The sequence below is a fragment of the Hesperophylax consimilis genome, chromosome 3 (genome assembly GCF_061612785.1).
Source record: "Hesperophylax consimilis isolate HC1 chromosome 3, BYU_Hcon_1.0, whole genome shotgun sequence".
NCBI classification, from domain to species: Eukaryota; Metazoa; Arthropoda; class Insecta; order Trichoptera; family Limnephilidae; genus Hesperophylax; species Hesperophylax consimilis.
The window spans coordinates 19,249,227-19,267,253 of NC_142838.1; the positions used below are offsets into that span (position 1 = coordinate 19,249,227).

Below are 18,027 nucleotides of genomic sequence, written 5' to 3' on the forward strand. Positions count from 1 at the left end.
GTGGCAAGCCTTACCTGGTTCATGAGTTGAGTCATGAGGACTTTTTGATATAAAAGCTCTGAAGGACCCCCAGGTAATTTTACCCATTTTGGACATTCGAATGTTTATAGTAATTAAAGACGACGGCAACTTTTACTTCAAAACATCCTACAAATCACATGCCTGGGAGGAGGCGAAGAAAAAGAATAAACGGGGCAATGTATATTATTACTATATTCAAAAAATATTTTATTTAAACAGAAAAAAAACATATCCGAATACTCCACTGCCCAACATAAATACACAACCAGGGCAAAAAGCGAAAATATCCTGATTACTCCCAGTTTGAACACATCCTTTGGACAGAGAAATAATAAATTCCATGCTATAAAATTGTTCAATGCTCTACCAAATGAAACCAAAAAAATAAACGAAATGAGTATATTTAAAACAAAAGTCAAAACATGGCTTAGAGATCAAAGTAATAATCAACTTACAAACATTATGAAGACAATGTAAAGACAATTCAAAACTAAATACAAAAATTTAAGGAAAACTACAGGCCGCCTCAGAACAGGAAACCCTAGTGAGGAGGACTGTGAAAAAAATATACTTATATTATACTTTAAACCTACATAATGTACAAATTTTGCTATTGATATTAATAAAAAAAAAAAAATAAAAAAAAATGGGAGCGTGAATCCTGTTCTGATGCAAGCTTATTCCAAGAGACCATTGATGAGAAGAAGAAAAATGGTATCCTAAAGTTAGTTACCGCCGGGATAATACCGTCAATTTATTCAGATTTCCATAAACGATTGGGAAACTTTGAAGTTACCAGCAAAGGGAAGAGCAGTTTTATGTTAATTGTTTATAAAAAAAATGTGAAGCAATAAATTATTTTTTCATTGACAACATTATCTTTTTTTTATACCTAAAACAGGTTCCAAAAAAAGAAGCCACTATGACACAAAAGCAAATATTACACTGATTTTAAAGCCATACTGGCATATCTGCATTTTACTCTTAATTTAAGCAATTTTCGATTTATTTGAAACTACTACTTCAATAAGCAGTATTCGTCTAAATTTTATTCATTCATAAGGTGGCTTTGAGGTGAACCAAACGGACGTTAAAAGGAAAATATCATATGCGAAATCTTTAAAGCGCTCTGGTGAAAAACTAGCATTTTGCAGATATGCCGGTTTGATTTCACAGCGACGATATGCTGCATGACCAATATTTTATAAATGCACGAATTTTGCCATTTTTTTTATCAAACCCTATTTTTATTTTTTTGTCATGTATATTATCGAGGCTTCTGACTGACATTTTTCAAACCCTATTTTACCAGCCCTATTTAAGCGAACTCACGTGAACCATCTGCAATGACAATACAAACAATTGAGGAACTGGATGCGATGACAATTTATTATGAAAATTGAAGTTTTGAGAATATAAAGAAATGTGTAGTAACAAACTTTTGCATGTAGCCCCATAAAACCGTCAGGTTTTACACAGATAAAGAAGGTATTGGAGATACCAAAAAGGCGATGGAAGCAAAAACTGGTTGTGTGCTTTTAAGTTGTTATTGCATCCAGCTCCTCCATTATTAAAAGGAATATAATAAATAAGACAATTTGGAAATAAACTTTATTGGATATCACATCTTTTCGAACATTTTGTACATGTTAAATAAAAATATTACTCTTTCGTTTCAGGGTATACATAGGTGAACCTTATTGATTTTCTTACAACCGTTGACAATAAATATATATACTTTTCAATATCCTTAAATTTAACCCATCGGCAAACCAATATTTTTCATTTTTAATTTAGTTCCCGAAAACACATAAAACACAAATTTAAAATAGCATGACGTTATTGACAGGGTGCGCCGCCATTACAGAACATCTCTTCTGCAATCTACACAAGCAGGGGGCAGATCTGAAATTAACCAATCACAGTGACATACGAAAGCTAAATATTAGCAGCCCTCCATTAGTGCCGTTATTAATAACATACCGATGGGTTAATATTTATACAAATCGTTGTTACGCATTGAACAATAGATTCAATCCAACAAGGCTTTTCTTGCATTGCAGATGACTAGGAGTAAACTGAGTTTGCTGTCTTATTATTAAAAATATCTTTTTCTTCCTTAAATCTACCAACTAAAATTACAAATGAAACATTTTAGTAATTTTCATTTTTTTTTACTTAGCTCCACACAGGAGGACCTGAAGAAATTTTTTTGGGGATGCTGTGTGGAGGGAACCATCCAATGACTAACTTTCATCGCCTTGTGCAAACTACAAAATTACATTAATTTATAAAGTAATTCAGTTATTCTCACACAAATAAAATGAAAATATATATTTTTTAAATTTTGCATTTAATTGTTTTCAAAGATTATTTTAAAAAAGAAGCATGAAGTTTTTTTGTAATAATACTGTATTCATATACAGGTGTCCAGGGGTAAAGTGCAATAACTTCGGGAGGCGATTCTATACGCTGGTAGAAGTAAAAAAATATAAATATTTTTTTTTCGAAATTCCACTATTTGTTACCCATACAAAAATATTTTTCCATAGAAGAATTTTCTATATAAATAATTAAGCTTCTTTACCTGAAAACTATCTTATTGAAATTTTAAAAAAGTTATTTACCTTTGTTACTTATACTATCGTGTAGAATCACCTCCCTAAGTTTGTGCACTCTACCCCCGGATACCTTGTATAGAAAAAAACACTTAGTGTGAGGGACCAATAAACATATTACATAATATACTTTTATAGAAAGTCCAACTAAAGAACTTAACATTAATTAATTAATTAATGTTGAGTGTTACAAAATGGCAATTGCATTTCAATCTAATGAGCAGTAACTTGCAGTGAGCATCATTGAGTTAGGTATCTATGTATATTGAAATGTTCATTTTTTTTAATATGTAAATGAAACATATTCAAATCAACGTCATTCATGTCATGATTGACGAGAAGCATAGATTGATTCACTGATGCTCATTACTTGCAGAAACAATCACTCTATGAATGCAATTCATATTGTGAAACATGCTCAGATATTTAACAAATTCATAATATGTAAACATTTTACTGAAATCAATAAACAGCATAAATAAACAATATTTTATATTCAGAGCATTGCAACGCCACTTCAAATGGAATGTGTGCATGAACAACTATCTTTTGTGACCTACTTTTGATGCAAAGTTATTTTGATACATATTTCATTTTAAAGCCTCTTTTTCAATTAACATTATCTTCGACACACATAGAGTAACATTTGTAGTGATTAACATGACACAGAATACAAATCAATAAGGTAGCAAAAAGAGTATATCATTGAGAAAAAAATGTGGGTAGATAATAACCACTCAACCAATAAAGTATTAATAAAAAAAAAGCCTCGAGTGACAGACATTTCCTGGCGTTCGGTTTGAGATTCGACCACGCTCATTCCAAAAATCATACCTCCCAATATTAATACGAAACATAAAGTGCTTACTTTGGTAAAGCCAATAAATCCACTTGTATTTCATAGTTTATTCCATAATTTTAGGTTTTATAATCTATTTAACTTAAATCGTTAAATTAACAAACAAGTGAATTCTGTATGTTAGTTACCAGATATTGCCCTAACTTTTTTTTATTTTTTTTTTATTTATTTAGTACAGGTGATGATACAATGACACATGTAGATAAAAAAATACTTTGACTGCCCAACTAGGAGGAATTCCCGTTTTAGGACAGTCAATACTGTCTGTACTTGTACTGTATGTTAGTTACCAGATATTGCCCTATCTTGTACTGTATGTTAGTTGCCAGATATTGCCCTATCTTGTACTGTATGTTAGTTACCAGATATTGCCCTATCTTGTACTGTATGTTAGTTACCAGTTATTGCCCTACGTTGTACTGTACGTTAGTTACCAGATATTGCCCTATCTTGTACTGTATGTTAGTTACCAGATATTTCCCTACCTTGTACTGAATGTTAGTTACCAGATATTGCCCTATCTTGTACTGTATGTTAGTTACCAGATATTGCCCTATCTTGTACTGTATGTTAGTTACCAGATATTGCCCTATCTTGTACTGTATGTTAGTTACCAGATATTGCCCTACCTTGTACTTATTTGGGGCAGTATAGACTATTACTATTTGTATATGTTGTCTATAATAAAATAAATGTTTTATTAACTGCCTTTTTTTGTTACAAGCAGAGATAATGATATCTTTATTGGGATTTCCTGTGCTGAGGTTTTCATTAAAATGTAAAAATTAAATTATATAAATAATATGAAGTTATCATGGTCTACTGGAAATATCTATAGTCAATACATTGCAAAAAAATACAACTTTTAGAACACGATTTGAAGTAGCGTCTAAGTACAAAATATTATCTGAAATATTACATGAGTGGAACATTAGTGACATCTTTTGGTATTCAATAGAAGCTTAATCAAGCTAGCGACTAAACATATTAGATGTTTGCAGGGAGTTTGAAATAAATACATTTTAATTAATAAATATCATCAACCTACGGCTACCCAAATCTGGGTAGTAATCTCCCAAGGGAATTAGCAGTGCTATCCAAATTTGGATAGCTGTCGCTCCAGCAGTTATATTGTCAATTTTTCCACTATTTTTTATAAAAATAATACAAGTTTTATGGTTGGTTTTCAGATTTGCATTATATCTTTAGATCTATAATTATAATTACATTTATAAATATAATTATGATATAACATAATGAAAATAAATATTTATGTAGAATAATATAATCCCCATTGAACAGGGGTGATTTTGTAAATAAGTATTGGTTATGGTTATTAACAATAGTAATACATAATAATTAAAGCTCTCAAGGTGCCAGGTGCAAGGTGCCAGGTGCCAGGTGCCAAGGTGCAAAACATATGGTCACATTCACAGCATTTCTTCCACAAATTCCTCAACTACCCATGTCAAAGTATTTGTACTTATGTTGCCTACACAGAAGCAAATATTTCTTTACAAAATCTTGATATCACAAGTTTAAATCTTACCCCTTCTTTTCTTCTGAACAAAAATACTATATTTAATTTCGACATTACTTCCCAAATATTAATATTTGAAAGAAAATATGTACTATGTTAAGTAGTAAATAACAATAGTTGAATCAAATAAATTACTTTTGAATACTTAAAAATTTAAAAGACGTAAAACAATAGTTTTGCAAAGAAAGAATATTTTGCTAAATAATATTAAAGAAAGAATATTTTGCTAAATAATATTGCTACAACAATATTCGAATATTTGCAGGTAAATTTGTAGAAAATATATATTTTACTTTGCATCTTTGTACATATGCATGTACATTTTCTACAGTCAAGAATACTCTTTAGTTTTGACTAAGCCCACTAACAAAAAATAAAAAAAATAATAAATTTTTTATATGTATAAATAATAACATTTTATTCTTTAAAATCTATAAATATAACTTTTTTCTTAAATTTTATAATAAATAGTTTGATATAGTAAAACTAATATTTTGACTTTACTGTCCATCTTTTTGGCATAATGCTTGTTGCTATATCCTAGTTACATAATATCATCTGCATTTAACTGCACATTTATTTCTCTCTTTCCATTGAAAAAAGATAATGAATATAAAACAAAAATTGTTACATAATACTTTGTTAATTAAAAACTGAAAACAGGATGTAAATATTTTAACTATAGGTACTTATTAGTATTATTTACCCATTTAGGGCATATAAAATAAACTTTTCAATTAAAGATAAATGTGATTAATAATATTGTTTTAAATAAATTGGAATACAGATAACATATTGTTTTCGTTAAAGTAATTAATTTTTATTTTGTTTATGAAATTATTAATCCTATTAAATTTGGATCAATCTAACACAACCTTTTTGAAACTCCTGAATGAGTATTTTACAGTACATATGGTTGTACATATTTTTTTGTTTGTTTATTTATAAAGGAAGAAAATAACAAAGATTGGAAGATGAAAATGTATATTGTATTATAATAAAAATTATTTGTCAGGTTTGGTGGAAGCATGTTTAAATGCAAACATGAAACAATAAAAATAGTAACACAAAAATGTGTCTGGGTTTAAAAACATAATATCGTGGCACTAGTCATAACTCATAACCATCATTAGCAAGTTATTCAAAAATATCATTTGACCACATTGGAAGAAATAAAGAATAAATTTTTACAATGTGTATATGAGAATGTTTATTTATGTTAAAGTGGCCAAATATGACTTATGCAGAGATGGATTCGAATTGATGATATATTTTTGTATATGAAAATTTTTATTTGTAAATATAAATATGTAAGAAAAATAAGTCATTCTAAAAAAATAAAGATACAACAGCTCTTTCGTAAATAAAATCTTCGATTTGCAAGGGGCCGCCAAATCTTATTGAGAGTCACATTAAAGCATTTTTACAATACGCCTAATAGATGGTAAATTCGAAGAAAGTGTTAAGTTAGTTAGTTTGAATGCAGTAATTGCATTGTTTCATTCAAAAGAATGTAAAGAAGTACATATTAAATTATTTGAAGTCTTTAAGCTCCCAAGACAGTGCCGACTATAAAGTTCAACAGATGACCGACACTGACTAGTCACTGCTACTCGCTAGTTTTTCCTGTATCCGTGTTTGTATAAAAGTTACTTCTAGATGAATTGAATTATTTCCATGAGAAGCATGATTAGATCTGGCAACTGGGTGTCCAGGCGTACCCTCTATATTCCGGACCACTGCAGTAGAGTGCATATCACCACAAGGCAAATCAAACCTAATTATATATGTACTTACAAAGTCATATAGAAGCCTAGAGCCTAGAGTGCCTCGGTCTAAAAACCGTGCATAAGTAAAAATATAAATAAATGCCACAGTTTTTTGTCTGTTGGAAAATAGACTAGACTGAGACACAAATAATGATGTACATAACATATTATGTACAGAAACTGAGAACAGGATACTGTAACAACTGCTTTCAAAGCTTTAAAGCTCTCAAAATAATAACACCCAGAAGAAATTTATGTAAATTTATAGAGCGCCATATTAGCGTAAAGCGGAGCGCCTGCAATGTCTCAAACCGTTTGTTCACTAAAAATTTAAGACATGCATTTAATTTTTTTTATATATTTTGAGTTGAAGTGTTTCTTTCAGTAGTCTGACAAGTGGTTAAGTACAAAATAAAAATACAATGAATAGCGAAAAATCACAGAACATCAGTAGTTAAAATCAATTGAATTCCAAGAATAGGAACGTTGTAGCCCCCCCAGAGCCGTTAGTCTTAATGCGGATTTATTAAAGAGCGGTTGCCGGTCGTTTGCATTGTATGCAAGGAGTTGGATTTTCAGTAATTGTTAGCGCCTCTCGCGGCGCAGCTCATTGTCCAGTTCGCAGAGCTGACGCAGGAAGCCGTCGTTGGGGCGGATGCTGCGGCTCCTGCGTACCAGCTTCATGGCCTCAGCCGCTGACATGTTGCGCTTGATCATCAGGTATGCGATGGCACACGTGGCGCTGCGGGACACCCCCATCACGCAGTGCACCAGCACTTTACCTAAGGAGAGCCAAACCGAATTAAACACCGCAAATATGCATTTACAGGTCATTCAAAGTGGAAGATACTCTCAGAATCGCTCTGGAGAAACCACCATTAGACCATAGTCCCACTGGTTTCAGACGATTGGGAACAGTTGAGATTCTTGTGCGGTATTCGTAAGGCAAAAACTGACCATTCATTTTCAACCACAATTCCAACAGCGGTCACTTGGCCTTTAAACTCTTACTTTAAAACAAAACATTAGCGCTTGTCTCATCTTATGTTACATTTACACTTACGAGCAGAAGCGTGAGATGAATCACGAATTATGTGATAGGAAGAAAGAAGGACCTAAGAGTACATATTCAAATTTTTCTAATGAGGGAATAACCAACTTATTGTGTATTAAACACATATTAGGTGTGAGAACTAGAGTAGAACAATGCATTCAACATTATTCTTCTCGTTTCATTCCTAGTGAGCTCATGATTGTGAACCCTTCGAGTGGAATACATTTTAGCGAGGCCTAAATCACATAGAATGGTATGTAAACAAATGGTTTGATTGGTTTCAGACAGCCCATGTGGCATGTCGCAAGGCTAAAATTCTAACACAAATACCAGTCTAGCTCAAGCGGAGAGTGTGCCAACTTTCTATTTAAAAATCAGATACCAACAGAAGTGTTGCAATCAAATAATAAATCGATATAAATATAGGATTTAAACATACCACCGCTGGCAATAGCATCATTGATAAAGTTAGCAGCAATGTAGAAATATGTGGATATTTTGGTAGAGGGGTGGTCCACCATGGGGAAGCCCATGTATTTGATGCGGGGGCAGTCTCGGTAGTAAAGGTGGTCCGTGTCCACTAAGCCAAAGTACTTTCCTTCGGCCGTGTTGAGAACATGCGTTATTCCCATGAGCTTCAGGTAATTTTTGCACTTGGCAGCCTCCCTGAAAGTAATTTAAATAAATTATCTAAAAAATCTGTTGTTTATTTTTAAGACAAACAACATTCGAGTGGAAAGCTTTAGCATCGTGAAATTTTTACAGTCGCAATGTCATTTTTATATATAATTTAATTTTTCAATCGGTCAATATGTTCAAAAGAGTGTTTTACATGGGATGAGGCTGGATAATAAAGCCAGTCTACTTATAACGGTATATCGGATAGATATATCGGGTTAATGGCTAATAAGACTTCTGGTGCTGTGAAAATCAGAAATAGGCCCTGCCAACGTATTTAGTTGTAAACCAAACTCTGCCATTAAATTAGTCTCAGTCACTTTTACTGGGTTAAATGTACTGTAACATGATGACAAAGCAAAATACAATTTCCAGAGCCAATGCGATTGAATATGTTTAACTTGTGTACTTTTATAAACCCCGCTAAGTGAGTCAGAAAATGTTTGTCGAAGTTATCTTTTATTAACAGACATTTTCAAATGTGTGAAGAAACACCATGTATATGACATTGCACAAAGTTATTATGACAACAGAAAACAATGGAAATAATTTATATTTGTGTGTAAACTTTATGAAGGATTAATAAAATAGGGAAATTCATCTTTAATAAATAATATTAGAAATTCAGTATCATTATTACACTTGTCTTTCCCTAGCATGACGCATTTAATTTAAATTTACGAGCACTTGTAGATAAAAGACAATAGGTTTTTTTAGCAAACAGTTTCCGAGTTAAAATAATTATTATAAAGCAAACCAAAACAAATTTCATTTTATGAATGATTGTGATAAACACGGAATTATTATCATGACAAAGGATAAAATTATTTATGTTCCTTATGTTAAGCTGTAGTTTTCAATTTTGCAATAGTCTGTATGTATATAGAAAGTAAAGAGGCCCCAATTATTAATTTAATACCTCAGTTTTATAGCGTACATTTTGAGTGAAGTATGAAGAAATGCTTAGAATACCGATATATACCTGTTCCAAAATGAAACAAATAGTAATCTGTAGTTATTTTTAAATGACAGTGAAATGATTATATGTTTTAAAAATATTTACCAATTCCATACTTAAGCAATGATTCTTATACCATCATACACTAAATCAGAAACATCACAATTACTTTAGATTCAAATTGTAACAACTAAGAAAATCCTGTGAAAACCTCTGAAAACTTATTGACATTAGAAAAAAAAAGTAATGTTTTTAAGAAATCCTAGAATTTCATAAATATCTTAAAAAAATAGTTGTACAGTAGAAGATTAAACCTGCCCAAAATCTTGTTACTTAATTATCTCAGAACTATGGTTTTTGAATTGTTACACTTTGGAACTGAGGTACCGATTTGTAGGCTGTTCAGTTTCACATACTTAAATAATTTTGACAGCGGTCAGAAGAAAAGAATTAAAAGGTGCACCTTTATGAAAGCAGAGGTTCCGACAGCGATTTGAAAAAAAAATTCAAAAAAAAAGCAAAAAAAAAAAATTAAAATTTTTGATATTTTAATTCATTATTTTTATATGAAACAACAAAAAAGTGAGGTGAAATTAACGTTTATAATACATTTGACTAATACAATAAGTGTGTTTTTATATATTTTTTCGTTATCAATAATTTTAGTTACAAAAAACGTAAGGTGAACCATTGTAGTTTGCATTTAAAATTATAATATTTCAAAAAAAAAATGTTTATTTGTAATATTACAATTATTTGAAATTGTATTTTATCTCCATTCAAAAACAGTTTTAAGTTTTCGGATACATTCAGGATTTTATTGCAAAGCGGAAATACTCTGACCTTCTGAGAGAATATGCCTGAAGCCTGAGGAGTTAAAGGCCTGTTATGATAAACAAGTTTTACTTACGCATTTCCAATGTAAAGACGCGGGTACACTTCATCACAGTCAATATCCTTGAAGAGCTTATCGCTGGGGGCCAGCGAAGAGGTGGCGTAGGGGGCGCCATACCCTGTCATGGGGTATGACGGGGAGCGAGTGGAGTTCATCACATGCTGCAAGTGGCGGGCCGTGCTGTCGCTCCCACTGCCCTAAACATACAAACAGATTCATGTAAACCCCATACACTAATGCCATGTAATTAAACAGTCAACTGATTTCATGACAAAACTGAAATTTGATAATTATTTCAGAAAAAATAATAATAATCTAACATTCTCAGTTGTATAGAGTTCACTTACTATAAAGCAGATTAACTTCATGAACAGCCAAAATATAGCTCATAGAGCTATAACTCACTTGGTTTATATTCAAGTTTAATACAAAATATAGCTCATAGAGCTATAGCTCACTTGGTTTATATTCAAGTTTAATACAAAATATAGCTCGTAGAGTGTGCACTTGGTTTATATTCAAGTTTAATTCAAAATAAAACGGTCCAAATCGAAACAACTTATTTCTGCGACCGAAGATAGCACCTAAAGAATATTTTTAAAACTTTTGTCACAATTTATAGCCTGATATGTTGACACTAAAATTACCCTAAATTGGACGCTAACTATTGCACTCCGAAGTTCAAAACTGTTACTTTAAATGGATAAAGTAATGCTAATGAATTTTAGTAAACAGTACGATTATTATTAGCATTGAAAAAATTTTCAATTTAGTTCAGATCTACATCACTTGAAGAAATAATTATTTATAAACGAATTCTAAACACTTTGATCAGACCCACACTCTATTCAATCTAGACTAAGGAAGCATTTTGTATCTTAAAGTTTCTACGATAAGAATAGTTTACTATTTATAGTCAATTTATATACAGATATCACTAAAATATGCACAAAATTAATTTAACAATTTTCAAAATTTCTAAATAATCATCAAACCATGCTTTAATCATATTCAAGGAGTTAAAAATCAAGTAAAAAGTGTTAACTGTTACCCAAATCCTTGTCCAAAGGCTTTTGTGGTGAGACATAATAATAGTGCAGGCAATAACGAGTTGGCTAAGTTAACTAAACAGACAAAGGGTGATATCATGTTTCAATTAACATAGAAAAACAAAGCTACCTGTTTTATAGACAAATGACAGCGGCACTGGTAACCTTGGGCTTATAATATAGTATATGTTACGAAGGTGTTACGAAGGTGTTACGAAGGTGTTACGAAGGTGTTACGAAGGTGTTACGAGAGCAAGAGCAGATGTTTTTTGTAACACCTTTCAAAGAATATTATATTGCTTGAATTTGTGTTTACTTTGCAGAACTCTACAGGTACTATTTTTAAATCAAATACTATTTTTAATTTTATCTTCCACAATAATCATAATAGTGCTGCCTTCTAAATGTAAATCTATGGTATATTATAAAGCATTAGTAGTAGATGTTTATTTACTTGTAAAAATAAATGCTTTTGGCATAAAAAGAAAAAAATTATAAAAAAAGAGAAAATTTTATTTTTAATGACATTATTATAACTCATTTCAAACTAAAGTCTGTGGCTATTTTGTTAACCCATCAGTTGCTAATTTCACTAAGGTTCTATTGTAAGAGGGAACTTTCTCTGTGTTTTGTGCAAACGTTATATTCATAAGTTGTCAGAAAAATAATGTTTGGTGTAATTATTATGTTGGTGCCATTATTAGAATCTCTCCAGTTAGCAAACATGCTACACAAAAATATTTGATAAAATGCCGCTAAATATCTATTGATAATATCATTAGGTCATCACCATATCTGTATGCAAGAATTAGATCTAAACAAATTAAATCATTTTCTAACAATAATGTCAATATACCATGCTAAATGCTAATTGCTATTTGTTAGTTCTATTCGACAACGCATATTTTATATTTAGTGATTTAGGAGGATATTTTTTGGCATAACAGATTAAGTATGCTAAAAAATAATCCAATTTAATGCAAGTCTAAATTTCTACTGGAAGTTTTTTTATTATAGTTTTTCGGAATAAATTTCAATGTGATTAACAAAAATTTAGTTAGTGAACATAAATTTACAACAGGACCAATGAGAGTAATGAGTAATTTCTTTTAGGAATATGATTGTATTCAAAGAAAAATAAGGATTGTGGGGTTGCATTACGCAATCTCTAGACAAAAGTGATATTTATTCCAGAAAAAAATCATAACAAACTGAAACGAATTTGATGTACCATGAGAGTCCTTATGTATGATCCGAGTCTATGTTCACTTGCTGCTGAATAAGTGTGAACCCGTGGGAATGATGATTGCTGCTGAGTGTTTAAATATAATATGTTATTAAGAGATACAATTAGCTCATGAATATTATATGTTATTAAGAGATACAATTGGCTCACGAATATAATATGTTATTAAGAGATACAATTAGCTCATCAATATAATATGTTATTAAGAGATACAATTAGCTCATGAATATTATATGTTATTAAGAGATACAATTGGCTCACGAATATAATATGTTATTAAGAGATACAATTAGCTCATCAATACGTTCAACTGCAATGCTTTACCAATTCATTCATATAAAATAATGATTAAATCTAACCATGTCTTTCGTATCAAAACAAATAGGTTTTTTCTCTTCATGGAATTCATGGAAGAACAAATCAGAGTGAATGTTTAGTAGCTTCTCATGTTATTTACTCAGTCTTTGGAGTTTCCCAAAGCAGAAATTCTATATTGTATGGATTTATTGTTAAATCACATTAATAACCGACAGAATTAACAAACTATTCATGCCACTGAAAATAATTAAGGTTTTTGCACTATTTTCATCAGATATATCATTTATTTTTCAGGTGGTAAAAAATTTGTATCCTTTTTGATTAGCGGTCCAATCCTTTCTAAGATGACATTAATCGATTGCTGTCATCTGGTTGTCATTCGAATAAAATTAAAGAACTGCTAATGGTACTCCATTTTTAATTCCGCCGTTAACGAAACGAAAGCGACTGGAGAATTTTTTTCCCGGAGAGAAGAAACCAACTTCAAATCCAACACTTTCTTGGGGCCCTTTTGTCTTCTTTGTCAAAATTTGTAAATGATGACAGCAGCTACTCATTGTCGACACGAAGCCATCATACCGAGTGTAAACCCATATCAGTTATCAGTCGCTGTAAGCACTTACATAATTTAAATTTCTGAACAACCTACGTTTGCATTAATTACCATACGTTGGATGAGTATGTAAACGTGCTCAAAAACTGTAAATTTAACTCATGAGTGTAAAGCTTGCCTAGTAACGATAGTTATTAGGAGTTAAAGGTTGAAAAACAGGTTAATTTTCAAAGTTCAGTTTCTTCTTCAATAACAGAAAGAGTGTCAAAGTTTCCTTACTCCGCTTACTGCTAAAAACGCCCAAATTATTAAGTAACGCTTCGTTTCAACTTAATTACTACAAGAAACACCTATTTACATTGGGGAGATCGAAAAACACGCATAAAATAGATTAATCTTAATTGAAGCAGAACTGTTCGGTAAAGTCACATCATACTTGCAAGAAAAAAATATGACTGTCGAACTGTCAAAACACGTGAAATTTTAAATTTCAATTAAGAAAAAATGGCACTCTAACGCATCTTTTCCCATTCCCCCCGAGGTAAGTAGTTATTTCTAAATTAAATTGAGTGTTTTTTAAATAATTTTAGCCTATTAAGAAGTAAGCGGAGCAAGAAAACTTTACCAATAAAAGTACTTTGCACATATTCATTTTCATCAGGCTGATTCCCATCATCCATAGACATTCAAGTTGATATTGATATTGACCAGCCAAACAGGCAAAGGGGAACAAACCAAGTTGGCGGAGTTATCATCTCCCTTTCTGTGATTTGTCAATAAACTAATCTGACAGTACGCAGGCAACTTGCTAAGTAATATCTGCTTACAAATTACTAGTCCTTTTTACAGAGGCGCGCAAATTGCTGGCAGCGTAAAAAACTTAACTACAAATCCTAACTCGGGTAAACATAAGTAGTTTGTTTCCAAATTCACCCACCTTACTCATTTTTAGCATTGCTATGCCAGACGGTTGGTTTAAAAACGAACATTCAGACCCTAAGCAAAAAAAGTCCCACAATGGACTTCACTACAAACCTTTATCTTTCTTTAGTGAACTTTACTTTTCTGCGCAGGGTTTGGTTATATCAATGAGAATGGCTGATGTTGCAGTTTATTTAAAGCATTTCGCAAACCCTTCTGGTGTCAAAAATATGGTAACATGATTTGCCTCCAGCTTATTGATATGATACCCAGATTTCATGTTAGGGCAAGACTATCAATTTGGATTTATGTGCCATCAACGAATTAGTACATAAATAATTTTTTTTTTCAAGGTTCATTCACCAATTCAATTGAGGAATTCATTTGTGACATTCCTGCTGAATCTGGTAAATTTGCCATCAATTATTGATGAAGAAAAGAAGGTAGGTACTATAACAAGAACTTGACTTATTTGAGGCTGTCATGACAAAATAATAATACACTGATCAAGATTGTTGTTAAAAATTATCCCAGACTTACTTTAATAGAGATAAAATTGGAAAATAATTACGATATTAATTCAGTCGTAGCCACTGAATAATTGAATTGCCATGGCCACTATGCAGCCCTAATATTTGTTTCTAAGTAGGAATAAATATAAAAATGTATGCTAGGCCTGGTTCACTGCAAAGCTCTGAGAATGGTATTTTTGCTCAATATTGACTAAATTACGATACTGCCATTGAGAATATATAATTAATAATTGATTGGGACAGTTGCTGACTGAATAGCTCGTTATAAAAGAGCCTCGAAACGGTTAAATGCGCAAATAAAGCTTGTTAGGTTAAAACGCCAAACTTAATATTGAAATTATACAATACTTTTATATTTACCGACTCTCGCCAACTCATTTTAATGCGTTAATTTCGTTGAACTGGAAAATACACTGAACAATAAATGATTTTCCGACCTAAATAACTGCAAATGATCTATTTTTACGGTACTAAACCGATCAAGGTTTGCAATTTGATATACCACAGACAATTTTCAACAATTTATCCTTGAAACGTCAAAAGCTAAATATAAAACATAAGAGAGCAATCACACTCGAGCGTTTTCTCAAAGAATAGTACACATTTCCGAATAGACACGAATTTTAAAAAAGTATTCTATTATATATATATATATATTTAAGTTCTCTTATTTATTTATCCTTTCGTTCTATCAAAATCCTATGATATTAATAATACGTCCAACTCCAGTGAAATTTCCCGCCTCACAAGGCCCAACTAGGAGCATCCCGGTTGGGCAGCCTTGAGAGGCGGGTTAAGGTAGGGGCTGTGGGAAATAAATCCTTTAAGGAGGGTCTTAAAGAAGCCCAGTTATGTGAAAGAGGAAAAAAATAATTTCGTAGGTATGTGTTTTGAATTAGTGAATATATTGATACATGATTTGATGACACAAATGTGAATGGTAGCAGAAGTTGGGGACACCCGAGGAAGACATAGCACGATCAATTGAATCAGATACTTGAGTTGGGTCAGAATAATATAAGAGTATATATGAGACGATGTATAAATGTGAATGAGACAAGGAGTGTGTGCCACGACCGAGTTGTTTGGCGGTCTGTCCTCTCTGCGTACTTCTGTGGGGAAACGGCGTGATGGTTAGTTAGTTAGATACATTTTAGTAATAAATTACAATTTTTTTATAAATTCATATTATAATATAAGGTTGTAGCCTTCGCTGCAGCCAGAAGCATCCTCCAACTGCTGTGTGTTTTTTTAATATTTTCAAGGGAAATGTGGCAACATCCCATTGAAATTATTTTTAAAATCAATTAACCTAACAACCACTTATTAGGACTTTATAGTAATGTGATTTGAGTGCAGTGTGATAAAAGTGAATAAAGCTACGCCCGAGCAAGAATTTCGCTACGCCGAGGGTAATTTTATTATCCCGACCGTCGTTTTATATTGGAGGCACAATGCACCGCTTCTACAATCACCAGGAACAGGATTATATGGAGATGAATAATATCCATTAGAACGTCACAGCGGTGCTGCCAAGGTCTGTTATCTATGTGAGGATATTGTGACAGCGCTTTATTAGCAGCAGACGGATGACGAACCTCGTGCTGGCACTGTTGGTGGACGCGGTGGACTCTCTCGTTACAGAAGCTGGCCCAGTTTCTTCACCACCTGGGATTCTTGCATCTTCCATCCATCTTCTATCTTTATGTCATCTGTTCCTGTACTTCATTTTACTTAACTTAACTTCACTTTCTTTTTGTAATACCTGCATCAATTTTAAAGCGCCCCTGAGGTGATGTCTCACAAAAGCGGCGCTATACAAATTAGCCAAGAAATAAATAATATATTTAGATCTTATTGTAAAATTTCTCACAATCATATTTGAGTATCTAAGTATTTTATTACCTTTCAAAACCATCAAAGACAGAATTAATATCCGCTTTAACTATTTTTTAATGTATGAGCAAAAAAGCAGTAAGGTCGTATGTGGGAAATCTAATTAAAAAAAAATTCTAATAATATAATTTATTTACGTCAAATAATGAGTATAATTTCACATAAAATCCATTAAAATGTATTAGAGAAAACCAAGGCACACTACTCGTGCTTCTAGGAGGCGCTAGTGTAGCAGGTTGCTATCAGAATGTATGGTGTATGTAAGTTGGAGATATTATTCTTCTTCTTCTTTCGTAAGGTGGGGGAGTCAGAGGGGGACATCTAGGTCTGCGAGCCATTTTAGGGCCTCAGGCGTCGCCATGTGAACCTCATCAATCCTGCCGGGGAATGAATGGAGCGGGCATTCGTTGACCACATGTTCGGTGGTCTGCACCACACCACATTCACACATCGCCGACTCTTTAAGGCCCCATCTGTGCATCATGTGAGCACAGCGGCTATGGGAGCACCTTAACTTATTGATGGCGGACCAGGAGATATTATTAATATTATGGCATAGAGCTACATTAGAGGTGCTACTGAGTACTAATCTCTCGTACTAATATTTTGTTGTTGTTATAAATCATTATTTACTAATAATTCATGAAAAACATTGATCCTTATATTGTTAAACTTGTTCAGTTAATTCAATTACAGAATTCCAAGAAGAGCTACAAAATGCACATGGACTTCACCCACGTAAAACGCAGAGCTAGGCTAACACAAAGATAAGACTACCCTCAGGACAGTGGGCATACGCAGCACTCTTTGGACTTCACTCACGTAAAAGGCAAAAGATACACTACAACTTGGGAGGCTGGTAAGGGTTCCGCCGCCCCGGGAACCATTTACTAGATAACCAACTCTGCCATAGGTCACCCCACATTTGGTGACTTAGCAGGGGTGCCCGGGTTCATGGGATAAGGTTTGTCTAGGTCTTGGTGGAGGATTATTTTCCTCTGGGCTTCCTGTGGGCATAGCATAATCATATTGAATTTTTAAATGAACGCTTACTCGCATGCAGAGGTAGTTCTGGGGGTACGGATTATTCGTGGATAGGAGTAAGGGCAAGCAGGGAAA

The 18,027-nt window shown here is 32.5% G+C and overlaps 1 protein-coding gene across 3 annotated transcripts; it reads right to left on the minus strand.

Moving 5' to 3' along the window:
* Nucleotides 1-5,252: 5,252 nt before the first annotated feature.
* Nucleotides 5,253-15,510, minus strand: LOC149425084 (dual specificity protein phosphatase 3). 3 transcript variants are annotated; one of them, XM_089649031.1, is made up of 5 exons: nucleotides 15,373-15,510; nucleotides 12,673-12,753; nucleotides 10,408-10,589; nucleotides 8,301-8,527; nucleotides 5,253-7,589 (listed from the first exon to the last, which is right to left on the minus strand). In XM_089649031.1, the coding sequence occupies exons 1-5, from the start codon at nucleotides 15,388-15,390 to the stop codon at nucleotides 7,393-7,395; spliced, it is 705 nt and encodes a 234-aa protein (XP_089505157.1). In that variant the 5' UTR covers nucleotides 15,391-15,510; the 3' UTR covers nucleotides 5,253-7,392. The 3 variants fall into 3 exon arrangements, with proteins under 3 accessions (XP_089505157.1, XP_089505163.1, XP_089505162.1); XM_089649037.1 differs by lacking the exon at nucleotides 12,673-12,753; XM_089649036.1 differs by lacking the exon at nucleotides 12,673-12,753 and having other exon boundaries at nucleotides 15,361-15,502.
* Nucleotides 15,511-18,027: the final 2,517 nt, after the last annotated feature.

Excerpts from the sequence above, each read along its gene's own strand:
- LOC149425084 (XM_089649031.1), bottom strand. Across the intron at positions 10,590-12,672 it reads CATACATAAGGACTCTCATG|GGCAGTGGGAGCGACAGCAC; the intron begins GTACATCAAATT and ends TTGTATGTTTAG. Across the intron at positions 8,528-10,407 it reads CGTCTTTACATTGGAAATGC|GGAGGCTGCCAAGTGCAAAA; the intron begins GTAAGTAAAACT and ends AATTACTTTCAG.